Below are 26,593 nucleotides of genomic sequence, written 5' to 3' on the forward strand. Positions count from 1 at the left end.
AGTCATGCCGGCCACACGACCACGGAGACGTCTTTGGACAGCGCTGGCTCTTCGGCTTTGAAACGGAGATGAGCACCGCCCCCTAGAGTCGGGAACGACTAGCACATATGTGTGAGGGGAACCTTTACTTTTAACCCTATTTAAAATGGCATTCCTTGCAGCTCATATGTTATCTTGCCTTTTGCTTTTATAACATGTGTTATAAAAGGAATGGTTGCAGCGCCCGCTGGCCTAAAGGAAAACATGTGCCTTTGATGGTAATTGATGGGGTTGGAGGATATTCAACACCAAACAAACAGCATCCTTAAATTGCCCTTGATTTGATTTTGTGGCTAGAACGGAGCGCCGTTTCCTGAACCGACTTGTCAAAATGGGTGCAATTGAGAAAAATTGTGGGAAACATCCACTCGATTTGTGAAAACAACGATGCCAAAGTTTCGCAGTGGCAGGAAATTTTTCCGTGCCAGATAAATATCCATTCTGTGGGTTTCCCGTGGTTCTTTTATTTATCCTGAGAAGCAACACGCTATAGATTATTCTGGAACATGCTGGAAACCCATTGTTTAAAACCCCTGATTGGCATCCATGTTTCCTGTAAGTCAGTTTGAGCCAACTACTATCTCAAGTAGGTAGTTTTATGCGTAAGAGGGAAGGACACAGATTACTCCCAGTGTCTGAGATCCTAGGAGAGACAAAAAATAAGAGGAAAAGCTTATTTCTTCTGTAGTAAAATGGTGGCGCGTCAGACTAAAGCACTGTTATTAACATCAGCTGCCTGCAATTACTGCAAGTTCAAATCTCCCCAGGCTTAAGGTTGACTCAGCCTTCCATCCTTTCAAAGGTAGGTAAAATGAGGACCCAGATTGTGGGGGCAATAAACTGACTTTGTATAAATATATACAAAAGTATGAAGGCTATTGCTTAACGCATTGTAAGCCTCCCTGAGTCTCCGGAGAAGGGCAGCATATACATCAAATTAATTCAAATCAAATCAATCAATCAATCAATCAATTAATTAGTATTCAGCTTTTGTTCCTCAAAAATTTTTTTAAAAAAATTGTCAGTGAAGAATTAACCTTAAATACTATACGATATGGAGAATATCAAAATCGTTTTTTGTTGTTTTTTTTTTAAATCCCCACAGATTCAGCGGTGTCTTCCCCAGTCTAAATATGGCGGTAAAGCGTCGCGAGCAAGTCCTACAAGATTACAAACGGCTGCAATCCAAGGTGGAGAAGTATGAAGAAAAAGAGAAAACGGGGCCTATCCTGACCAAGCTACACCAGGTATTAAAGAGCATTCACAGAGCTTGCAAAAATAATCATAATAACAACAACAACTGTGAGGGGGGTTTTTGGGGGGGCTGAAAGGAAACATTTGGATGCCGGTTCTAGAACTTTGCGTAGATGAAGGTGTGTGTCAGAAAAGAACACAAAGTTGATGTGATACCCTCTCACAACTAACACTATGAGAGTTTCAGTGAGGGGTAGACTGAAAAGTGTCTAAATGTCTATTGTTGTTGTTGTTAGTCGCGAAGTTATGTCCGATCCATCGCGACCCCATGGACAACGTTCCTCCAGGCCTTCCTGTCCTCTACCATCCTCTGGAGTCCATTGAAGCTCACGCCGACTGCTTCAGGGACTCCATCCAGCCACCTTGGGGGGTTGGACTAGATGACCTCCAAGGTCCCTTCCAACTCTGTTATTCTATTCTATTCCATTTACAATCTATGCCCAGCGCGGGAGGAACTAACCAAGGAGGACAACTTTTCGAGGGGAGCTGAAGGACAACATTTTGAGATCTTCTTCTCCTCTTCACACCTTCTTTTTGGGTTTCTTCCAGGCCCGAGAAGAACTGAGGCCGGTGAAAGACGATTTTGAGGCCAAGAACAAGCAACTTCTGGAAGAGATGCCCAAGTTTTACAGCAGCCGCATCGATTATTTCAAGCCGAGTTTTGAATCTCTGATCCGAGCGCAGGTAAAATGGAGGGGCTTGTCACCTGTTTTTCCCATTTTTGCCTTTTGTTTTCCTAACTGTTATCCAAAAAAAAACTATTCAGGTTTTTGTTTTTTTGTTTTTTACTTTTCTACAGGTAGTCCTCCACTTAAACAGTTCATTTAGTTCAAAGTTACAACAGCACCACAAAAAGTGACTTATGATCGTTTTTCACCCTTTAGACCAGGAGTCCTCAAACTTGGCAGCTTTAAGACTTGCGGATTTCAACTCCCAGAATCCTATGCTGGCTGGAGGATTCTGGGAGTTGAAGTCCGCAAGTCTTAAAGCTGCCAAGTTTGAAGACCTCTCCTTTAGACCATTGCAGCATCCTCACGTGACCAAAACTCGGATGCTTGGCAACTGGTTCATACTTACGACCGTTCCAGTGTCCCCAAAGTCATGTGTGATCCCCTTTTGCGACCTACTGACAAGCAAAAGTCTATGGAGGAAGTCAGACTCACTTAACAACCGGGTTATTAACCTAAGCACTGCGGTGGTTCCCTTAACTGTGGCGAGAAATGTAAAATGGGGCAAAACTCGCTTAATAACTGTCTCGCTTAGCAACAGAAACTGGTCATTAAGTCGAGGACTACTTGTATTGAACTGTTTGTCATGTTGCCTCATGACACGAGGTCAGGGGTGGGCTGCTGGGGGTTCGCAGGGGTTCGGGAGAACCTCTAGCTAAGATTCTGTGCAGTTCGGAGAACCCCCAAATCCGACTCCTGGCTGGCCCCGCCCACCCCACCCCATCCCTCCCAGGAGTCCCCACGCAGCCCGATTTTGAAGCAGGTAAGTGCAGGGCATGCAGGGAGGTTCGGGAAGGACAAAAAACGGGCCTCCCGGAAGTTCAGGAAGGCTGGAAATGGGGCCGTTTCCAGCCTCTAGACAGCCCCTGGAGCCTGGGGAGGCCGTTTTCGCCCTCTCGGAGACTCGAGGAAAACCTCCGGAGCCCGGGGAGGGCAAAACTCCCTCCCCCCCGCCACCATGATGCAGGAGGCCTATCCAGCAACTGGGCAGAGTACCCCTTGCTAAAATTTTTGAAGCCCACCCCTGCACGAGGTGACAGAATCACACAGATCGATGGAAGCTTGGCGATGTCCAATGCATAATTTCAATGCTTATTTGAAAAGGCTAACGTTTTATATGTTGATTGCTTTTCAACACCTGGGAGTGATACAATTGCTAGAAAGCATGCGATATTCTTTATTTTTTTTATTGTGGCAATAGTTCTTCTCTTCCTCGCACACCGATACATGTGGCTGTTTCTTCAATGTTGTTTTACCCTTGTTTCAACATGTTCTGTGTCACCTTTTTTTTTCCCCCAAATAACATTTGGGTGACTATCAGAAAATAATCAACATCATTTTGCAAAGAGCAATTTTGCAAGAGTAAAAGAGGATACCGTACTTTTCGGAGTATAAGATGCACTTTTTTCCCCCTAAATGAGGGTGGAAATGTTGGTGCGTCTTATACACCGAATACAGCCATTTTTGGCCTCCCAACCTCCCCCCAACACGTCACATTATTGGTTTCCCTGGCCCCCAGGAGCACTGCAGGCGTCCCAAATCCTCTGCACGCCCCGTTTTTGCGAAAAATGGGGCGCACAGAGGATTTAGGAGGCCTGCAAAGTGCTCCTGGGGTCCAGGGAGGCCAAAAGCTATTTTTTCCTTGTTTTCCTCTTCGAAATCTTGGTGCATCTTATACTCCAGTGTGTCTCATAGTCTGAAAAATACGGTATAATAGCAATAATATAAATCCAAATGGAATATTAAAAGTATTAAAAGAGTTGCTGGCTGGGGAATTCTAGGAGTTGAAGTCCACAGGTCTTAATATCACCAAGGTTGGACACGCCTGATCTAGACACTGGAAAACCTAGCTCTGTAAACCATTCAGACACAAAGAACATGCAACCAAAAATTGAAGTGTGATGATTTTAGGAAAAGTCTGAATAAACAAGAAATCCTTTCTTCCTTCCTTCCTCCCTCCCTCCCTCCTTCCCTCCTTTCTTCCTTCCTCCCTCCCTCCCTCCATCCCTCTCTCCCTTCCTTCCTTCCTTCCTTCCTTCCTTCCTTCCTTCCTTCCTTCCTTCCTTCCTTCCTCCCCCCCTCCCTCCCTCCCTTCCTTTTCTTCTTTTTCCTTCCCTCTTCATTCTCCTTTCTTCTTCCTTCCCTTCTTTCCTTATTTTTTTCCTTCCTTGCTCTCTTCCCATTTTCTTTTTCTTGATCTTTCCTCTTTCCCTTTCCCTTTCAAATGCAAAAGGGAGAAACATTTCTCTTTTTGTTATGTTTTTAGTTTGTTTTGCTAGCCTTCTGTCAGCAAAAAACAGAGGCACTGCAGACCAGTCCTTTGGTGTTTCCAGGCCAGCCTCACTGGCCAGATCTAAGCAATCCCACCCCCCACCCACCCCTGTGGGTGGGGTCCGGCCCACGGGCCTTGGGTTAGACACCCCTGATTTAAGCTAAACCCCCCCCTCCTCCTTAAAGAATTATGCCCCCGTTTCTAACACTGTGTTAAAACTATCTGGGTTAGGTGCTTCTTGAAGTAAGAAGCAGAGTGTTAAAAGGGAATTAGGCGAGCCAAGATTTAGCCTTTCTCCAGCAGGGAGAGGCACAATTGATCTTCCAAATTACTGAACTACCATTCCCATAAGTTCCAGACAGCGTGGACAGCAATCAAGGTTTACAATCAGGGGAGTCATCAAATTCAGGCTGACCCTACCCAGATCGTTTTAACACACAGGGTTAGAAACGGGAGCACAATTCCTTGGGGGGGGGGGGCGGTGGGTGTTAGGGGGGGGGCGGGATTTATCTTAAATAAAGAAGCGTGTTTTAATCCTGCCGGAAGCTACCAGATCGGATCCTTCCAAAGGCTTTGAGATCAGAGCAAGGAGAGAAGGTCAGATCCAAAATTCCGCCCCCACCCTGCATTCTTTTTCCGGGTCTCTCTTTTTTTTTTCAAGCCTCATTAAGTTTTAGATTTTGTTCTGCGCGGGATCGTGTTACAGAGCAGGAATTTCTACATCTGCTCTCTTCCTCTTCGGTATTTTCTAAGACAGTGATGGCTAACCTTTTCTGGACCGAGTGCCCAAAGCGTCCCCGACTCCCAAAATGCAATCCGCACGCAGCCCCCATGCACGCGGCCCCACACACAGACACCCCTCCCCGCATGTGTGGCAGAGACCCGAAGACCGGCTGGCTGGCGGGAGAGGCACGCGCATGCACAGCAGAGCTGAACTGGGGCGACAGCTCACGGTCCATCAGAGAGGGCGCTGTATGCCACCTCTGGCATGCATGCCATAGGTGCGAAGTTTCTAAAAGATGCCCTACCGTATTTTTCGGAGTATAAAACACCCCAGAGTATAAAACGCACCTTAGTTTTTGGGGAAGAAAATAAGAAAAAAGCTGATTGGTGGGTGGATCGGCCTCCTGGAATACCCCCAATCAGCTGTTCCCAGAGGTGAATTTTAGCAACAGGTTCCTTGGTTGTGAGCTCTGTGCCTTGCCTTTTTTTTTTTTTTTTTATTTGCCTCTGAAATGTCTGAAACTCTGTTTCGGGAAAAACTTTTTTTCCTGCCTCTGAAAGCCTCCGAAACAGCTTCAGAAAAAAAAGCCTCTGAAGCTCTGTTTGGGGGCTTTTTTCTGAAGCTCTATTTGGAGGCTTCTTTTCTGAAGCTCTGTTTGGGGGCTTTTTTTCTGAAGCTGTTTGGGGGCTTTTTTTCTGAAGCTCTCTTTGGGGGCTTTTTTTCTTTTCTGAAGCTCTGTTTGGAGGCTTCTTTTCTTTTCTGAAGCTCTATTTGGAGGCTTCTTTTCTGAAGCTCTGTTTGGGGGCTTTTTTCTGAAGCTCTGTTTGGGGGCTTTTTTCTGAAGCTCTGTTTGGGGACTTCTTTTCTGAAGCTCTGTTTGGGGGCTTTTTTCTGAAGCTCTGTTTGGGGACTTCTTTTCTGAAGCTCTGTTTGGAGGCTTCTTTTCTTTTCTGAAGCTCTATTTGGAGGCTTCTTTTCTGAAGCTCTGTTTGGGGGCTTTTTTCTGAAGCTCTGTTTGGGGACTTCTTTTCTGAAGCTCTGTTTGGGGGCTTTTTTTCTTTTCTGAAGCTCTATTTGGAGGCTTCTTTTCTGAAGCTCTGTTTGGGGACTTCTTTTCTGAAGCTCTGTTTGGGGACTTCTTTTCTGAAGCTCTGTTTGGGGGCTTTTTTCTGAAGCTCTGTTTGGGGACTTCTTTTCTGAAGCTCTGTTTGGAGGCTTCTTTTCTTTTCTGAAGCTCTATTTGGAGGCTTCTTTTCTTTTCTGAAGCTCTATTTGGAGGCTTCTTTTCTGAAGCTCTGTTTGGAGGCTTTTTTTCTGAAGCTCTCTTTGGGGGCTTTTTTTCTTTTCTGAAGCTCTGTTTGGAGGCTTCTTTTCTTTTCTGAAGCTCTATTTGGAGGCTTCTTTTCTGAAGCTCTCTTTGGGGGCTTTTTTTCTTTTCTGAAGCTCTGTTTGGAGGCTTCTTTTCTTTTCTGAAGCTCTGTTTGGAGGCTTCTTTTCTTTTCTGAAGCTCTATTTGGAGGCTTCTTTTCTGAAGCTCTGTTTGGGGGCTTCTTTTCTGAAGCTCTGTTTGGGGGCTTTTTTTCTGAAGCTTCCTTTCTGATGCCTTTTTCAGCCTCTGAAACCTCTGTTTGAGAAGCTGGGCGGGACTACATTCGGAGTATAAGACACACCCAGATTTTCACCCTCTTTTTTGGGGGGGGAAAGGTGTGTCTTATACTCCAAGAAATATGGTAATTAATTCATGAGCCTCGAATCAATGTTGACTTGACAATAGGTTCACCATCACAGTTCTAAGAGTTTTTTTTAAAAAAAAATTGATTTATATGCCGCCCTTCTCCGGAGACTCAGGGCGGCTTACAATGCGTTAAGCAATAGCCTTCATACTTTTGTATATTTTTACAAAGTCAGCTTATTGCCCCCACAAACTGGGTCCTCAATTTACCTACCTTAGAAAGGATGGAAGGCTGAGTCAACCTTGAGCCTGGCAAGATTCGAACTTACTTTCTTCCAGAAGGCAAATGGACTTTCTTGTTTGGCTAGAAAATGTTTCGCTTCTCATCCAAGAAGCTTCTTTGGTTCTGACGGAATGGTGGAGAACGGAAGGATGTATGTTGATGGGATTTATGGAAGGATGACTGCAAGGAATATAAACCCTTCCGTTCTCCACCATTCAGTAAGAACGTCTTGGATGGGAAGCGAAACATCTTCAAGGAAAAACCAAAAAAAAAACATCTTAATAGGAAGACGACTCTGATCTCGGGAGCCACCAGGGGAGACTTTAAGAAGGCAGATTTTTGGCCAAAGCTGTTTTCTTTGCAATAAGACAGATCTCTCTAGGGAGGCTTTTAAACTATTCTTAACAATTGTACCATTAGTGCGTTTGAATTGTTCCTGTTGTATGCTGTCAGCTACCTTGAGTGTTCAACAGGTAGAAAGGCCAGATATAAATTAAGGGAGGGGAAAATTGGGGAGAACTTCCATGAGCAGATAAGATACTCAAGAAGAGATTTAGTCTGGGGTGCCTGGTTTATATTTTACCTCTGATGTGGTTTTTTTTTTTCCTCCTCCCAACTAGGTAGGATATTCTGTAGAAATACCCTTCCAGATTCCTCTTTTCTAAGGAAAGGGAAGGGAAGGAAAAGGAAAAGGAAAGGAAAGGAAAAAAGGAGAGGAGAGGAAAGGAAAGGAAAGGAAAGAAAAGGGAAGGGAAGAAGGAAAGGAAAGGAAAGGAAAGGAGAGGAAAGGAGAGGAAAGGGAAGGAAAAAGGAAAGGGAAGGAAAGGAAAAGGGGAAGGAAGGAAAGGAAAAAAGGGAAGGAAAAAGGAGAGGGAAGGAAAAGGAAGGAAAGAAAGGAAAGGAAAGGAAAAAAGGAGAGGAGAGGAAAGGAAAAAGGGAAGGAAAGGAGAGGGAAGGGAAGGGAAGGAAAGGAGAGGAAAGAGGGAAGGAGGAAAGGAAAGGAGGAGAGGAGAGGAAAGGAAAAGGAAAGAAAGGAAAGGAAAGGAGGAGAGGGAAGGAAAAAGAGGGAAGGAAATGGAAGGAAAGAAAGGAAAGGAAAAAAGGAGAGGGAAGGAAAAAAGGGAAGGAAAGAAGGAAAGGAAAGGAAAAATGGGAGAGAGAGAGAGAGAGAGAAAAAAAACACACCCCATCATTTGGAAATATTTTCTTTTTTTTTTTCTGGCTAATAGGTTTTTGAATCTTCAACAGCAACATATTGATATTCCAAAAAAGAAGTCTTCCCCACCCCCCACACACCCTTTGCCATTTAACCAGAGAGCTTCATTGATCGAATGTTTTAAGATCAAGTGCTTATTACAAGCGTCACATCAGAATAAGAAACACCATGAGACAAATAGATCAATTGTAGAGATAGAATAGGGGCTCTCCTATATCAGGGGTGTCCAATCTTGAAAACTTTGAAGACCCTATGGACTTCAAGTCCCAAAATTCCCCAGCTGGCTGGGGAATTCTGGGAGTTGAAGTCCATAGGGTCTTAAAATTGCCAAAGTTGGACATCCCTGTCCAACTTTGAGTTCCCTTCCAACACCAGTGGTGTGTTTCACATTATGTTGTTACTGGTTCGCCCCCGCCTGTGCACGCCCGCTTCAATGTGCGCATTTGTCTTCCGCGCATACTCCCGGCCTTCTTGCTCATGCACTTTGCTCACTCGCATGCCTCCCGCGCATGCACCCAGCCTCAAAAACATTCCCAAATAGGATGGCATAGAGCCTGGGGTGGGGGTGGGGGGGCCGGGCAGATTTCCGCTACCAGTTCGGGTGAACCAGTCCGCTACCAGTTCGGCTGAATACCACCTCTGTCCAACACTATCTCACTTCGAAGGTCCCTCTTACTATAAGCTTTGGGCTCAGTTGCAAAGAAATAGTCCATTACAGTGGTGAAATGTAAAATTTGTTACTACTGGTTCTGTGGGCGTGGCTTGGTTGGGGGGGGGGTGTAATATGACTGAATTGGCGTGGCCAACTTTTATTTTTATATATATATATATATATACTTTTAAAACCATTTGCTTTTAAAGCCTCTGACGATCCCAGCTGACTTGCCTGATCAGCAGAGGCTTTTTTTTCCTTTTAAAAACATTTTTTCTATAACTTCTTCGGCCGAAGAGGTTGTAGAAAAAATGCTTTTAAAAGCCTCTGACGATCCCAGCTGAGCCGCGCGATCATCAGAGGCTTTTTTTTTTTTTTTTTTTTTGCTTTTAAAAGCATTTTTTCAGCCAAAGAGGTTGTAGAAAAAATGCTTTTAAAAATGAAAAAAAAGCCTCTGATGATTGCGCAGCTCAGCTGGGCATGGGGGGGGGCAGGGATTTTTGCTGCCGGTTCTCCGAACCACCCGCCACCATCGCTACCGGATCTGGTGATCTGATCCGAACCGGGAGCATTTCACCCCTGGTCCATTATGGAGGAAATGCAGAGTCCCGATTACGTCCGTTTTGAAAGGCCTTTTTTGAAATTGGAATCGACTCAGGAGATGCGTCGGTTTTATTTTTAACCCGCCCCCAAATCCCTCTTGGCCTCTCCATGAAAGCCTTCAAGCCCTTACCAAATATGTAACAGCTACGCTTGTTAAAAGAGCTTGACCTTCGCTTCTGAATCATTCTCCGTGGCTGGATTGTTAAAAAAAAATAATAATAACTCTTGAGGTTCCTCAGGGTTTCCCCACCTGTTGGAGCTTCTCCTAGGCCACCCCAGGAGTTTCCTGCTTTTCATTTATTTGCAATTAAATGTGAGCAAGAGGAGAATTGTGGTCACTCACCAAGCTTCTTAAAAACGTCTCTTCATCAGCAATCTTCACATTTTTATTTTTTATTTTATTTTTTTGGGTTTCTAAACGCAGTTGCGTTTCGCATTTGTTGCGCAACATTTAATTTACTAGGTAGGGTGTTCTCCCAGGACTTGATTCAGGCCTTGGCAGCTGTGGGAAAAAAACACAGCACGAACTCTTTAAAAGCAAACATAAATCCAGCCAGGAGTAAGAAAACAATTTAGGTAGTTAGTGGCCTCTGCACAACAGTTTGGTCAGGAGTGTAACTTCTTTATTTCTCAAGATTTCCAGGGTTTGTTTGTTTATTTATTATTATTTATTAGTCGTATTTTTATGCCGCCCAACTCCCGAGGGACTCTGGGCGGCTAACCTCAAAGAATAAAACAATGCGAACAATATCCCATACAAAAGTTTAAAAAAACATTAAAATCTATACATTTCGTAGTAGTTTAATAGTAAGGATAGACGCTGCTCCATGAGTTAGTATCATCATAGAAGGTTTTCTTAGAGAGAAAACTCCAGGGGAAGGATACTGCAAAACCCCCATTCCCACCCCACTCCTGGGGGAAGAATATTGCAAAATCTCCATTCCCACCCCACTCTGGGGCCAGCCAGAAGTGGCATTTGCCGGTTCTCCAAACTGCTCAAAATTTCCACTACCGGTTCTCCAGAACCTGCTGGATTTCACACCTGGCCTGGAGGCATCTAACTGTTTAAGATTCTTAAGTTTTCCTAGCTCCAGCATGATCAGAACAAGAGACAGAGGAAGTTTTTAAAAATTTTCTTTTAATACAAACATTCCATCTTTCATTAAACAGTGTGCCGTCTGAGTATAAAATTCTTTGTGTCTTAACACTTCAGCTTACCACCATATTCATTACTTACATTCATTCTTATATTAATACTAGATGATAATTAGAATAGAATAGAATAGAAGAATAGAATAGAATAGAATAGAATAGAATAGAATAGAATAGAATAGAATAGAATAGAATAGAATAGAATAGAATAGAATAGAATAGAATAGAATAGAATTCTTTATTGGCCAAGTATGCTTGGACACACAAGGAATTTGTCTTTGGTGCATATGCTCTCGGCGTACATAAAAGAAAATATACATTCATCAAGAATCATAAGGTACAACACTTAATGATAGTCATAGTTTACAAATAAGCAATCAGGAAACAATATCAATATAAATCATAAGGATACAAGTCATACAGTCATAAGTGGGAGGAGATGGGTGATGGGAATGATGAGAAGATTAATATTAGTGCAGACTTAGTAAATAGTTTGACAGTGTTAAGGGAATTATTTGTTTAGCAGAGTGATGGCGTTTGGGAAAAAACTGTCCTTGTGTCTAGTTGTTCTGGTGTGCAGTGCTCTATAGCGTCATTTTGAGGGTAGGAGTTGAAACAATTTATGTCCAGGATGTCCAGGATGCGAGCCCTCTTTTATAATAATGATAAAATAACATAACCAACCTTTCTCTTCTTAACCTATCTGGTTTTGTAATACCTTACTCTCATATTTATTCTCTAACCATTGATAAAATAACTTCCACATATTATAATAATCTGATTCTTCCTTTCCTTGAATTGCAAGTGTTAATCTATTCATTTCTGCACATTCTAATGTTTTCTTAATCACATTTTCATCCGTAGGGATCTCTTCACTTTTCCAGTTTTGTGCAAATACAACTCTAGCTGCAGTTGTTACATGAATTAATCAGATATACAGTTTTTTTTACAATATAAGTTCCCGAGGAGACGGAGGAAGTCGTGGGCCAACCCATCATGAAAGTTAACAGGTTTCACCCCACCGTCCAAAGATTGCAATAATTTTAGCAGAGAGATTGCTGGATTTTGATTTGGGGTTGAGTTCTCCAACCTGCCTCGGGCCAATGCTTGAAGCAATATCCCTCTTCCTCCTATAAATATGGAATACGTGTTCTAATGTAAAAATACTTCTGCCCACCTGTAAGCTTCATCTGAATTTTTGGAACTGAATGTTTTTCCCCCAGCCACAGACTTTGACGTTCTCACACTAAGATGAAAGAGGTAGAGTCCATGCTTCCTTGTTGAAGGGGGCCTCTTAAGAACGCTCCCTTCTCTACTTGTCCTTATCGTTCTCTAGAAAAAAATACTATTTTTTTTTTCCTGAATTTTTAAGATGTCTACATAGGCATATACTGATGCTGCGTTTGCTCAGCAGGTGCATCAAGGCTTAAAACTCTTTGGGATCATTTTTCTTGTCACTATTATTCTTACGCACCTTGCTTTCCCAATCTCATCACTCTCTAGATCAGGGGTCTCCAACCTTGGCAACTTTAAGAATGAGGAATTCTGGGAGTTGAAGTCCACAAGTCTTAAAGTTGCCTGGGTTGGAGACCCCTGCTCTAAATTGTTCATTGACATCCTGGGTAGGATATCAAAAGTGGAGAAATGTTTCTAGTTATGAAATGATGATTACTCTAAATCGGGGGTCTCCAACCTTGGCAACTTTTAAGACTTGTGGACTTCAACTCCCATAGAGTGGGAGTTGAAGTCCGCAAGTCTTAAAAGTTGCCAAGGTTGGAGACCCCTGCTCTAGATCAGGGGTGAAATCCAGCAGGTTCTGACAGGTTCTGGAGAACCGGTAGTGGAACTTTTGAGCAGTTTGGAGAACCGGTAGCGGAACTTTTGAGTAGTTCGGAGAACTGGTAAATACCACCTCTGGCTCGCCCCAGAGTGGGGAGGGAATGGAGATTTTGCAATATCCTTCCCCCAGGAGGGGAGGGAATGGAGATTTTGCAGTATCCTTCCCCTGGAGTGGGGTGGGAATGGAGATTTTGCAGTATCCTTTCCTGCCACGCCCACCAAGCCACACCACACCCACCAAGCCAGGCCCACAGAACCAGTAGTAAAAAAATTTGGATTTCACCATTGCTCTAGATGGATGAATGTCATCTCCTAGCATTCTCCAACCATCAGGGGTGCTGCTGGGAATTCTGGGAACCGAACCCCATGCTCCTTCGCTCTAGAAGCTGCCAGGTTGACAAAGATTGTTGAGTCCTTCTCCTATCAAGTATGCCCTGTTTTAGTCAGACACGATGGCTTTCTGCTAAGTTCTATAAAAAAAATGTGACTCTTAATCATGGATCATCTCTATCTTAAATCCATAGCAGATCTTGGAGGGATGAGATTGAACAAAATAGGGATATTTTGTTAGCTGATGCCTGCAGAAGCTACCTGCTACAAGAGAAGATATCTAAAGCAGCAGTCACCAAGCGGTGGTTCGTGGACTACTGGTGATCCGCGAGAAAATTTTAGCGGTCCGCAGAAAAATTATTTGCATCTTTATATTGCACTAAATACTATTTATCATTTTTTTAAAAAAAATCATATTAGTGGTCCGCGGGATTTAAAATTATGAATTTCGTGGTCCCTGAGGTCCGAAAGGTTGATGACGCCTGCTCTAAAGCCCATCTGATGAAATAAGGCTAGGAAATTGAAAACAGGAAGGTTTTTTTTTTTTCAGCTCGTGTCTTAATTATTATTATTTTATTTTTTTTTTTTAGCTATTTGTAGCTTGCCCTCTTGTCCTTCGATCTTCTGGGAGAAGGAATCTGTTGGAGATTTACCCAGTAGAGTGTGGCATGTATATTTTCAAACCTACATATTAGGTTAAATGATGTGGCCAAATGCAGCCTGCCATGTTTGCAGAAGGGACGGAAGCCTGGTTAAGAGTGGGTGGTGTGAATTGTTTTATGACCTTTTTAGTTTCTATGTTTGGGGGGGGGGGAAGGGCAGTTAGTGAAGGTCTATCATAGATTCCTCTGTGATACCGAAAGTCGCACTGAAATTCCCACGAAGAAGTATGGAAATTTAGGTGAAACGTGTTTTCTTGGAGGGGGAATCAATAGCAATCAAATAATGCAAATGGGGGCTTATTTAATAGATGAACAGAGTTGGTAGGTCATTTAGTCTAACCCGCCACTCAAGCTGGATCTAGATATATCATTCTATATGCAGAATCCTTTTGTTCTTTCTTTACCAAAAAATAAAAAATTAAGAGTTTAGAAAACAAAAGAAGGTAGCATCTGCAAAAGCTCCGGAATTTAGAAAGAAGAATTTGTTCTTATATAATTGCTCCTTCCCTTATGTCCTTAGTTTATTTCTATTTCACCTCTTGTTTGCTCACAGTTTGTAATAATAAAAAATAGGTTTTACAAAAGTCTATAAACAATCAATTTGGAATGAAACCTGCAAATTGGGGACGTCAGCAAAATGTGCAAATGAACTTTTTTTTTTCCTGAATTTTTTCAGGAGTTTTTTTCCCCTGCAAAATAACCAAACTCCAGAGTTTATTTTCGGAGACTATTCTTCTCATATGAATGGCCCATTCATGGTTTTTGCTATCTGGGTTGCCACGATTTCCCATATTTTCTTAGCCTTTAAGTTTTAACATTATTCAAAATGTACAAAATGTTAGAAAGATATGGTTTTGACTAATTTAATAATAATAATAAAGTGCATGTTTTCATTTTATTAATACAAGTGTAGAGTAGAATGGAATGGAATGGAATGGAATGGAATGGAATGGAATGGAATAGAATAGAATAGAATAGAATAGAATAGAATAGAATAGAATAGAATAGAATAGAATAGAATAGAATAGAATAGAATAGAATAGAATTTTTTATTGGCCAAGTGTGATTGGACACACAAGGAGTTTGTCTTTAGTGCATATGCGTTCAGTGTACATAAAAGAAAAGATACATTCATCAAAAATCATAAGGTAATCTAATACAAGTGGAGGAGGGACATGTACAGAATTAACCATTTCTTATTGAAATTAATAATATCTGCACGTGCATTTCGGTATAGGAATAAGAATTCTAGTTATAAATCAGATTACATGGAACTCATGCCATGAGTTTGAAGACTGCTCTTCGAATGTAATTGTGTTTTATTTGCTTTTACTTTTACTTGAAAATAAAAAACCTTAAATGGAAATTATCTTAGCCCAGTTGGGGGGGGGAAAACCAGGTTGAAATTAGCTTTATGTTACTCACGTAGGATGTGAAAATTGAAAATATATATATATATATGAGCGAAGTTTCTAAAAAGAGTTCGGGAAGGAAGTTTACTGAATTAAGCCAAAAGTTGAAGAATGATTTGTTTTTTTTTTTTAGAGGAGTAAATTGATAAGTTGATAACTTTCAGTACAGACTCTAATTGTTTTCTTTCATACCTATTAACGGCATAATGTCTTTATCTGTAGAACTTGTTAAAATATAGCAGTTGTGTTGCACCCTATCTTTGCTTCCAAAGACTCACACTAATAGGAACGTAGTGCCCCCACATGGATTAACTCCGTTCCTACTACTGCTCTTGATAGCCCCTCCTCCTTCTCTTGAGGATGGATGGGTGTTGTAGGATCTGTCTTGTCTTGACCGCATTTTCAGATCCTTTTTTCGACGGACTGAGTTTGCTTCTCTAAGGAGAAGCCTTGGTTTCCTTTTACATTTTTCATTCTGTACTAATAAAAGTTTTCATTCAGAGTTCCATCTAGAATTCCATAAATTCTGTTAGCTCTAAAGAGAGTTGGACCTGGGAAATCCACGGCACCCATATATATTTCGATTTAAGTGAATTTCTCTGGATCTCCTCTGAATATGTATTCAAACCGTAATGCTGTAGTAAGCTTGTATTTTCTTCCGGGACAGAACAAACGTTAATTTTAAGAAATCACAATAAGGGGGTATGAAAATACCGCCTTTAAAATCTATTTCCCAACTGAGATTCTTTGGTTTTTCCAGAGTGGAAATCCAAATAGGTTTTTGTGTGATTTTAATTATGTGTTACCAAGCTTTAATATTCAACCATCCAGACATCATAACATCAGGAAAACCATTATGGCAAACATTTAAAAAAGATGGGGCTACAATGAAATAGCTCTAAAGTTGCCCTTTGCCCTTTTAATATAGGACCCATGAAATTTCTCAGAGCTTTCCAGGGGGAGAAGGCATGTTGTTAAAAGAAATGGAACAGCCAAATTCCATCTCAAATTTCCTTCCTCGGTTCTGATCCACATTGTCCTATTTTATTTTTTTATATATAAATTTTATTTATACATTTTTCTTTAACATACCTAAGTGCTTAGTAAACAGTGTGTTGTCTGAATCAATTTACATATAAATAATAATAATAATAAAAATTATTATGGCCATCGAAACTACACAGCTATAGATGAAACATGTAACAGTGATACCCATTGTCATCGGGACTCTTGGTACCATGTCCAAGAATTTTACAAAACACGTCAAGAAATTGCAGCTTCCTGCAATAACACCAGCGGAACTGCAAAAAACTGCGCTACTCAGAACATCATATATTTTAAAAAGATACTTGGTTGATACCTAGGATGCTGGCAGCAACCCGTATCAACCATCAGTGCCAGTTAATAATATTTGTGATACATTTTTAAATCTTCAGTTGACTGAATTTCATGTTTAATGAATAAAGTATATAATAATGATAATAATATTTACTTGTACATAATGGTATTCTTCCAGCTTCTAATTTCTACCTCTACTATCTAACCATTGGTAGAACAAATCCCATGTAAAAAAAATATTATGTATCTTCTTTATCCTTTATCTTTAATAGAATAGAATTTTTTATTGGCCAAGTGTGATTGGACACACAAGGAATTTGTCTTGATGCATATACTCTCAGTGTACATAAAATAAAAGATATGTTCATCAAGAATCATAAGGTACAACACTTAATGATAGTTACAGGGTACAAATAAGCAATCAGGAAACAATATCAATATAAATCGTAAGGATACCAGCAACAAGGTTACAGTCATACAGTCATAAGTGAGAGGAGATAGGTGATGGGAACGATGAGAAGATTAATAGTAGTGCAGACTTAGTAAATAGTTTGACACTGTTGAGGGAATTATTTGTTTAGCAGAGTGATGGCGTTGGGGAAAAAAACTGTTCTTGGGTCTAGTTGTTCTGGCGTGCAGAATGTTAACCTATCCATTTCTGCACAATCTAATATTTTTTTAACTATATTCTTGCACTGTCCTTTTTAACAGCATTCCAAATCTTAAGAGTTGAGGGGCACCACGGAAAGTCTACCTAACCCTAACCCTAACTCTTCATTCAGGGTGCAGCATGCAAGGTTAGCCTGCTCTCTCCTGTGGGCAATCCCAACCTTTTTCATGGCCAAATGCTCCTCATCTCAGAGAGGAAGACTGCCTGCCTTGGCTCTTCTTCCTCGAAGAGCAATTGGCATCTCTGTTGGGGTTTAGTTTCGGGGTTTTTGGTAGTCATTCTTGTTTGGAGAATGGGCACATGCTGTCCGTCTCCAGTTGTTTTCCTTCTGCAGCATGAGAATGGTGCTCAAGGCCGCCTTGCTGGTACAAACCGTTCAGTGGAAACGATTCCGTCGATTGTACGATGCCCCCCATTCAAATGGATTCCCCTCTGGAGCCCGTAATTCCTATAATTATTTTCTTCGAGCTGTAACCCCTACAGGTCGTCTGTATGCAAACTCCTTAGTCACGGTACAAGGGGGCCTTGATTAGTGCCGTTAATGAATTCGACAAAGTGGTTGCATCGATCGAATTTGCATTATTCAAAGTGATACTTCTATTTTAAAAAAGAGAATACAGCGATGGGTTGCCGCACGATGGAAATGGGCAAGGAAAATGTTCAAGCGTACATTTTTGTATGTATATTAATGAAATATTATCATAAAGTATAAAGAGAATATGCTTTAAATGTACGGTTAATAGCAATAGCAATAGCACTTAGACTTATATACTGCTGTACAGTGCTTTCCAGCCCTCTCTAAGCAGTTTACAGAGTCAGCCTCTTCCCCCCGACAATCTGGGTCCTCATTTTACTGACCTCGGAAGGATGGAAGGCTGAGTCAACCTTGAGCTGGTCAGGATCGAACCCCTGGCACTGGGCAGAGTTAGCCTGCAATGCTGCATTCTAAGCACTGGGAAGGGAGGGAGGGAGGGAAATAGCAATAGCTCTTAGAACTTACCGTACATTTCAGAGTATAAGATGCACCTTTTTCCCCCCTAAAAGGGGGTGAAAATTTAGGTGCGTCTTATACACCAAATGTAGCCCCGCCCACCCACTGGCCCCCCACCCTTTGGCCTCTGCCTCCACCAGTTACCTCCTTCCAAGCAAACAGCAAGAAAAAATAGCTCCTTTCAGCTTCAGCATAGCCTAATTAGCACAAGTTGATTGGATCAGCCTCCCGACTCTCAGCTATTTTGCTCTCAGCTGTTTTGCGCAGGGCTCTGCTGCTTGCTGCTGCAAAAATTGCTATGAGCAGATTTTTTTTCCCTTGTGCTAATCAAGCTATGCTGAAAACGAAAATGAAAGTAAATCTCTATCATCTCTCATCATCTATATATCTCTAGCTAAATCTATCTGTCTATATCTATCCATAATCTATCTATTTATAAATCTATCTCTAAATCTATCTGTCTATATCGTTCTATAATGTCTCTATCTACCAACCTAGCTAACTAGGTAGCTATAATCTATCATCTATATATCTCTATCTAAATCTGTCTAATCTGTCTCTATCTATCATCTATATCTATCATCTATAAATCTATCTTTAAATCTATCTGTCTATATCATTCTATAATGTCTCTATCTACCTATTTACCTAGCTAGCTAGCTATAATCTATCTATTATCTATATCTCTGTCTAATCTGTCTCTATCATCTATATCTATCTATCATATATAAATCTATCTCTAAATCTGTCTATATCATGCTATAATGTCTCTACTTATCTACCTATAATCTATTATCTATATATCTCTATCTAAATTATCTAATCTCTATCATCTGTATCTAACTATCATCTATCAATCTATCTATAAATCCATCTGTCTATATCATTCTATCATGTGTGTCTATCTATCTTTCTATCTATCTATCCTATCCATCCATCCATCTATTTAGTATCCATTTTCTCATTAGCCTGGTAAGACGCCCAACATGACCTGCAACCAAATAAAAATGGAAGAATTTCTTCCTGCGGGTTGTCTGTTCCCTTTAGATGAAGAGCTGAAATAAGATGACCAAATGAGCCAACAGTTAGCCAGTACTTTTAATTGTGGACGCTCCCTCTTCTTTCACACCATTGCAGAAAGGGTGAAATAAAAGTTGTTATTTGTGGCTTCTACAGCAGCAGAACACCAAACTAGAATGGTAACAGACGTCTTCTCCAGCAGGAAAAGTGGACAGCCGTAGGACAGCCCTCTTGTCAACAGGTGTGCTTCTTGTGTAGAGATTGTGTTTGTCCATACTGAGCAGAAGGGCTCCCTGGCATTTTGGGGATCGCCCTCAGAGTTTGCTTGAAGCAGAGCGGATGATCCACAAGAGGCCCGATTCATTTAAGTTCCTTCCCCATTCAAGGAGGGCATGGTATCTCCCTCACAGAGAATGCTAGAGTTTGACATACTTTCTATGCATAGGTCCATAATGTAGAGTTTCTCAACCTTGGCAACCTGAAGTTTCCCCTTTCTGGGAGTTGGAAGTCCACAAGTCTTCAAGTTGCCAAGGTTGAAAAACTCTGATGCCACATTTACTACGATACGACTATGGCTTATTACAGGGGTCTCCAACCTTGGCAACTTGAAGACTTGTGGACTTCAACTCCCAGAGTTCCTCAGCCAGCAAAGCTGGCTGAGGAACTCTGGGAGTTGAAGTCCACAAGTCTTCAAGTTGCCAAGGTTGGAGACCCCTGGCTTATTGTCACTAATTTTCAGGCATTTTTTTCCTTGGCAGCCAGAACATTGCATTATCACAAATGGTGTGTCCTTGGCATCCAAACTTCCTTATGCCATATTCAAGACATGAAGTGAAATTGACTGCTAATAGTTTAATAATGAGCATGTGGGAAAGTGGCACCAAGATCAACTAATAAGTGTTGTAAAGTCAGAATACCTTCCTTGAGTTCCTTAGCAGTTCAAAGACTATAGAACCTGAAGAGGTGGACAGGATTCTCCATAGTTTGAATTCTGCAACCCTATGGGCTTAACCCCTGTTCTTTCAGGCTCCAGAATCGGAATAGAGCGGGAAGGGACCTTGGAGGTCTTCTAGTCCAGCCTCCTGCTCAAGCAGATCCTATACCATGAGCCTTGTTCACTTGTTCAGCATGAGCCTTGTTCACTTAACTTCTAGTTGTATTCCCAGGCACAAAGAATCGGGGCTATATATTAAGTTTCAGTTCAGAATATTTATTACTCAAGCCTATATCCAAGAATCTAATCAACTAAAAGGGAAAGGTTCCCCTCGCACATATGTGCTAGTCGTTCCCGACTCTAGGGGCCGGTGCACCTCTCCGTTTCAAAGCCGAAGAGCCAGCGCTGTCCGAAGACGTCTCCATGGTCATGTGGCCGGCATGACTCAACGCCAAAGGCGCACAGAACGCTGTTACCTTCCCACCAAAGGTGGTCCCTATTTTTCTACTTGCATTTTTTTACGTGCTTTCAAACTTCTAGGTTGGCAGAAGCTGGGACAAGGAACGGGAGCTCACCCCGTTACGCGGCAGTAGGGACTCGAACCACTGAACTGCCGACCTTTCAATCGACAAGCTCAGCGTCCTAGCCACTGAGCCACCCCCGTCCGTTTAGCCAACTAAAGTTGAGCACTAAATGGGCACCAGGTAAGGGTCTGTGCCATTCCAGGTGGCTTGGACTTAAAACCATTTGTGGTAACGTAACGAGTCTAGGCTGATGACTCATTTTAATTCCGCCACCCAGCTCTGCCTGATCTTCTCCTAACGGGTATAGTTTTTCCAATTTTGGTTATTCTGCTGTTGTCGATCTGATTTCATTAGTCATTGGATAAGGCACCAGTCTCGCTGAATCACCACACGGCCAGCTTCATCATCTGCTGATTTGAAGAGATAGCAACACACCGGAGGGCTGACGGAACCTACGTCGGAATGAGATCCAGGGCTCTACGTTCCCGCTTCTAATCAATCTGACCAAAGGACAAGGACCAAGGCACTTGTAGGGTTCTTGAAACATAAAGAGATTCCCAGAAGAAGCTGCCTTCTTCCACTTAAAATAAAAAGCCAGTGCACTGTGATCGTGAGCAGGAGAGGCTGGTCTCCATGGAAATGATTTATATATCGGTACCCAAACAGTGCTCTTAAAGCAATGAGAACCCTTTGGATGGAGGGCGATAGTAGTCTTGTTGAACGCTATAGGCAAGGATAACCACTACTCTTGACATTTCAACATGTGATATTTGAGGGGCTGCAATAAAGAAGAGGGGGAGGGGTCAACTTATTTTCCAAAGCACCTGAAGACAACGGATGGAAACGGAAGAAAGAGAGACGCAATCAAGAACTAAGGAGAAACTTCGTGACAGTAAGAACAATTAACATGTGGAACAGCTTGCCTTCCAATGTTGTGGGTACTCCCAACACTTGGAGGCTTTTAAGAAGGGACTGGACAGTTTGTCTAAAATAGTCGAGGGCATGGCAACCTTAAACACTCCAAGAGCCATTTGGACCTGTTTCCCAAACAAAAGAAAACACCGGGAGCCACAAAACCCTGACTATTTCCTGAGTGGCCACAAAACTAGCTTATGCAGTTGAATTAAACATTCTGTTTTCTTCTGAAACTTTTCTTTTCTTGGGTTTATCCATGCTTGGCCTACCGGAAGCCGAGAAGCTCAATAAATCGTGTGCTGGTGGGTGTCGCACATTGGCGGTTGTGACTCATATTTTGAGCGACGGAGCCGCAGCAGAGGGATGAAAGAGCCACATGCGGCTCCAGAGCCGTGGGTTGCTGACCCCTAGTCTAGGGTCTCCTGCTTGAGCAGGGGGCTGGACTAGAAGACCTCCAAGGACCCTTCCAACTGCTGTTCTGATCTGTTCTATTCTCTATTCTATTCTCCTAATTTCTATTTCTATTCTGAAAGTGAAATTTAGGTTGACATTCTTTCTGTAAGACCCAAGTTCTCCCTTGATCAGAGTATGATGAATTTCTTGGGAGTGCAGGTTCTGTAAGAACAGCAGCACTTGGTACCTATAGAAGCTCTGGGATTGACATAAGGCAGGGGTCAGCAACCCGCAGCTCTGGAGCCGCATGTGGCTCTTTCATCCCTCTGCTGCGGCTCCGTCGCTCAAAATATGAGTCACAACCGCCAATGTGCGACACCCGCCGGCACCTGATTTATTGAGCTTTTCGACTTCCGGGATGCCAATCATGGATAAACCCAAGAAAAGTTTCAGAAGAAAACAGAATGTTTAATTCAACTACATATGCTAGTTTTGTGGCCACTCAGGAAATAGTCAGGGTTTTGTGGCTCCCGGTGTTTTCTTTTGTTTGGGAAACAGGTCCAAATGGCTCTTGGAGTGTTTAAGGTTGCCGCCTGCTAGCATAAAGTTTGGCAACAAGGGTAACTACTTAGGCATGCAGCAAAACCAGAATTGGTTGTTTAGAACGTAGCGTTAGATCTGCCTTGGTGCGATTCTCCTCCACGGAAGGTCTCTTTCCCCACGAGGTAACTTTCTTAAGTTTGGCAAGGCCAACGACTCGGGATGATCCGGAACCGAAGAAGGAAAAGGCCATCTGGATCGATCTCGGATGGAGACCAGCTAGGTCCTGCGATCGAAGTGGGAATTCAACCAAGGAGGAAAAGTGGCGTGTATTGTGCATGGCGTTTACTGATGGGCATATTCATCCCCTGTGCCGGCTGTTGGGAGAGACTGTGGGGCTTCGAGCATCGCAGCGATGGAAAAGCTGGGATTCTGAGCATATGCTGTCGTTTTCGGTTGCCATGGTGATCGTGCATAAAAGGGAGAGCCGTAGCAAGGCAGTGTGATCTAGTGAGTTAAGCGCCAAGGCAAACGAGGCTAAGTACCCTCAGCTTTAAATCCCTGCTCTTCGCTCGCTCATGGTGACCTTGGGGGGAGGTGGGAGAGGGAGAGGTCCCTGCCCCTTTGGCGATCCATTTAGAATGCAAGATCTATGAATAGCTTTGTTGTGGGGGTGTTTTGACAGGATTAGCCAGCATTTGTGAAAATCCTATCATTGGCTGCCAGTGAAATCTTTCCGGAGAAACTCCCCAGTTAGTTTCTCCCGGGGAATCTGCCCCTTCTCCCCGTAGCTTTAAAGGTAGCTTGGTGCGGGGAAGCGGGAAACACCCTTCTTCCCCCAATGATGCACTAAAAAGGTCAGAGTTCACGACTCGCCTGTCGCCTCCCCTCCACCGCTGGAGACAGCGGTGCAGGAAGAGGAGCTTCTACTTCTGCCTAAACCCAGCCAAGCAGATGGGTGCTTTCAGATATAATTTGGCAGGTGGGAGTGAGCCAGGGGTCTTCCTTTTCCTCCGTTTTCAGGAAAGGAGGCAGGGATGGCAAGCCAGCAGTATGTTGTGGCCCGCCAGCGGCCTGCGCGGATCGTGGCTGATCCCGATGAAGAGGAGGCTGGTGTAATGTCGCGCCAGCAGCCTGCACAGCCAGTGCCCGCATCGGGCAGCGAGGAGGCCGAAGAGGATGTGGTGCCAGAGGCAGAGACTCAGCCAGGGCCTTCAGAACCTCCAGAGGCTCCTTCAAGTGGAGAGAGCGAAGTGGAGGAGCCTCTCCTCGATGCACGGGCACGCCAAAAGGCAGGAGTGGCTACTCAAGAGAAGGAGGTCTACTCGAGAGTAGGGCTTGAGGATAATTGGCCACTCCCTTAGCCTATTTAAGTCGCACGCAGCTAGTGCGTTCTTGCTGGAAACAACTTGTATTATTATCAGCGTATTTTGGTTTATCATATCTTGTTTTCTGGGCTGGTTGCCAACCTTTGCCGGTCTTGTTTATTCTTGTTACTTAATAAATTTGATAAGGACCGTTGGTGTGTGTCAATATCCTCGGAAATCCGGAGCTGGGGCAGAACACAGTAGAAACGCAGAAGGTTCACACACACACACACACACACACACACACACACACACACACACACACACAGAGAGAGAGAGAGAGAGAGAGAGAGAGAGAGAGAGAGAGAGAGAGAGAGAGAGAGAGAGAGAGAGAGAGAGAGAGAGTGATGGAAACTAGCTGTCAACCCTGAAGCTGGCCTGGCCGAGGCCATCTAGGAGGCTTCAAGTGTTGCTGAGGGAGAGGGAGGGGGGGGAAATAGAGATAGCTGGGGTGTTGTAGCCAAAACAAAATATTTTCTCCTGGGAACCAAGGTCATTCCCACAGGCGGTCGCGAGAGAGGAGGAGTGAAGTTACCAGGCAAACGGATGAGACTTCAATTGGCCCATGTGACTAGTTGGTTGGGGAAGGAGGAAAACTTTTATTTTTAATTAGATGAAAACTGCGGGAACGTTCACAGAGTCGGTTTTCACCAGCCTGTGCCAATATGATATATCGAATAAAACTGTTGTTTGAGGAATTTACCTGCCTCGGAGTTTATTTATTTATTGGTTCGATTTATATGCCGCCTATTTCCGGAGACTCAGGGTGGCTTACAATGCGTTAAGCAATAGCCTTCATACTTTTGTATATACCTACTTAGTAGGGCTTTCGCCCCCCCCCCCCAAGCGGTGTTCTTTTTTATACAAAAAAGAACTTATTACCCCCACAATCTGGGTCCTCATTTTACCTACCTCGAAAGAATGGAAGGCTGAGTCAACCTTGAGCCTGGTGAGATTTGAACTTGCAATAATTGCAGGCAGCTGGTGTTACTTTAACCGTGCTTTAGTCTGCTGCACCACCAAGGCTCTTACAAGAGTTCTGCTTGTTATGGGTGTGTTACTTGGAACCTTAACACTAACACTTTCAATTTGTCTAGTAAATTATTTTCTGGCAATGATGTTGAAAACGTAAAAAAAACAATCTGCCTTCGCTTCCAATCGTTGCAATCGTTTGGTTAGGAAAATGGGCCAGTTTATTTGCAAGGAGTCGTGTCCCGGATCACAACTTTTGCATGGGGTTTTCGTAACAGTAGCTATATAGAAGGCTGAACGTTTGTCTTGTCTCCCAACGATTTCAATGAGAAACCTTAAGCAAGACTCAACTGGTGTCATAACAAATCATTTTGAAATAAATTTTTTTAAAAAAAACCCTGATTCCAATCCCAAGTATTAAAATTCCACATGGGTGTTTTCTCAAGGCGAGTTAGGGTGGCTAAAACAGATGTGATACGTTTCTAAAGGATTCCTATTCTGTCCCTCCAGGTTGTGTATTACACCGAAATGTACAAAATCTTTGGCGAATTAACCGAACAGATTGACGAACCCGACTTAACCGACGAGCAGAGAGAAAAAGAGAGCGAAGCCAAGCTCAACGAGTTGAGGGCCCTCTCCATTGTGGCTGATGACTGACTTCCAGCTTCTATGAATCCTTTGTGGTGACAGCTGCCGATGAAGTGGATGAAGACAGGAAGCTGAACATGAAGTGGATGAAGACAGGAAGCTGAACATTACTTCTGAAGGCTTGAACCCTTTAAAGCAGGGGTCTCCAACCTTGGCCACTTGAAGACTTGTGGACTTCAACTCCCAGAGTTCCTCAGCAGAGGAACTCTGGGAGTTGAAGTCCACAAGTCTTCAAGTGGCCAAGGTTGGAGAACCCTGCTTTAAAGCCATGTTGGTACCTGTTTTAATCTGGAACGTTGTTATTTGCTGCAGCTCTTTAAATCCTGAACGTCTTTTATCTCTTATTAATGACAACATGGTAAGATTCTCATACTGAGTCCTGCGCTAAGAGGTTTGTGGAGTTTGAAAAATCGGAAGAATTTACCCTTAAAAACGATAAGCGAACAAGCTTTTTAATTCAGTCTTTCCGAAATCAGGATCCATCTGACAGCTGAATTGTGAGTGGTATCCTCAATGAGTGTAGTTACCCCCTCAAAAAAATATTACCAGTAACATAATTTTTTTTTAATTTGATTTATATGCCGCCCTTCTCCGGAGACTCAGGGCGGCTTACAATGCGTTAAGCAATAGCCTTCATCCTTTTGTATATTTATACAAAGTCAGCTTATTGCCCCCACAAACTGGGTCCTCAATTTACCTACCTTACAAAGGATGGAAGGCTGAGTCAACCTTGAGCCTGGGGAGATTCGAACTTGCAGTAATTGCAGGCAGCTGAATGTTAATAACAGGCTATTAGTCTGCTGCGCCACCAGGCTCTTGCTAATTGGCTAATTTTTTTTTACTTCCGATGTTTAAAGAATGTCATCATTGCACTGAAGCCTCGTTCGGTGAGAGGCCCCTTGTCTGGTTTGTGTCTTCGTGGCATTGAAAGCTGTCTCAAAAATAATGGCATCCTTTAAAAACGGATTGGTATAGTAGCTTAAACCTACTGAATGTAATATACCGTATTTTTCAGAGTAGAAGACAAACGTTTTTCCTCCCTAAAAGAGGGTGAAAATCTGGGTGCATCTTATACACTGAATGTAGCCCCGCCCAGCCTCTGAAATGGAGGTTTCAGAGGCTGAAAAAAGCCTCGGAAACCTCCGTTTGAGAGGCTGGAAAAAGCCACGGAAACCTCAATTTGAAAGACTGAAAAAAAAAGGCAAGGGACAGAACTCACAACCAACAAACCTGTTACTAAAGTTCACCTCTGGGAACAGCTGATTGGGGGTATTCCGGGAGGCCAATCCACCTGCCAATCAGCTTTTTTCTTATTTTCCTCCCCAAAAACTAAGGTGCGTCTTATAGCCTGAAAAATACAGTAATTCTTATGAGCACAAATCATGATTTTCAAAGAACAGGAAAGGACACAGATTATACTTTCCCTTGCTACAATCTACATGA

The 26,593-nt window shown here is 42.8% G+C and overlaps 1 protein-coding gene across 1 annotated transcript; it reads left to right on the forward strand.

The window, feature by feature from the left end:
• Window positions 1-1,153: 1,153 nt before the first annotated feature.
• Window positions 1,154-25,362, forward strand: BIN3 (bridging integrator 3). The gene is made up of 3 exons (XM_070952313.1): window positions 1,154-1,286; window positions 1,843-1,977; window positions 25,013-25,362. The coding sequence occupies exons 1-3, from the start codon at window positions 1,173-1,175 to the stop codon at window positions 25,157-25,159; spliced, it is 396 nt and encodes a 131-aa protein (XP_070808414.1). The 5' UTR covers window positions 1,154-1,172; the 3' UTR covers window positions 25,160-25,362.
• Window positions 25,363-26,593: the final 1,231 nt, after the last annotated feature.

The sequence above is a fragment of the Pituophis catenifer genome, unplaced genomic scaffold, assembly GCF_029215685.1.
Source record: "Pituophis catenifer annectens isolate HBS135680 unplaced genomic scaffold, rPitCat1.0.hap2 SCAF_12, whole genome shotgun sequence".
Taxonomy (NCBI): domain Eukaryota; kingdom Metazoa; phylum Chordata; class Lepidosauria; order Squamata; family Colubridae; genus Pituophis; species Pituophis catenifer.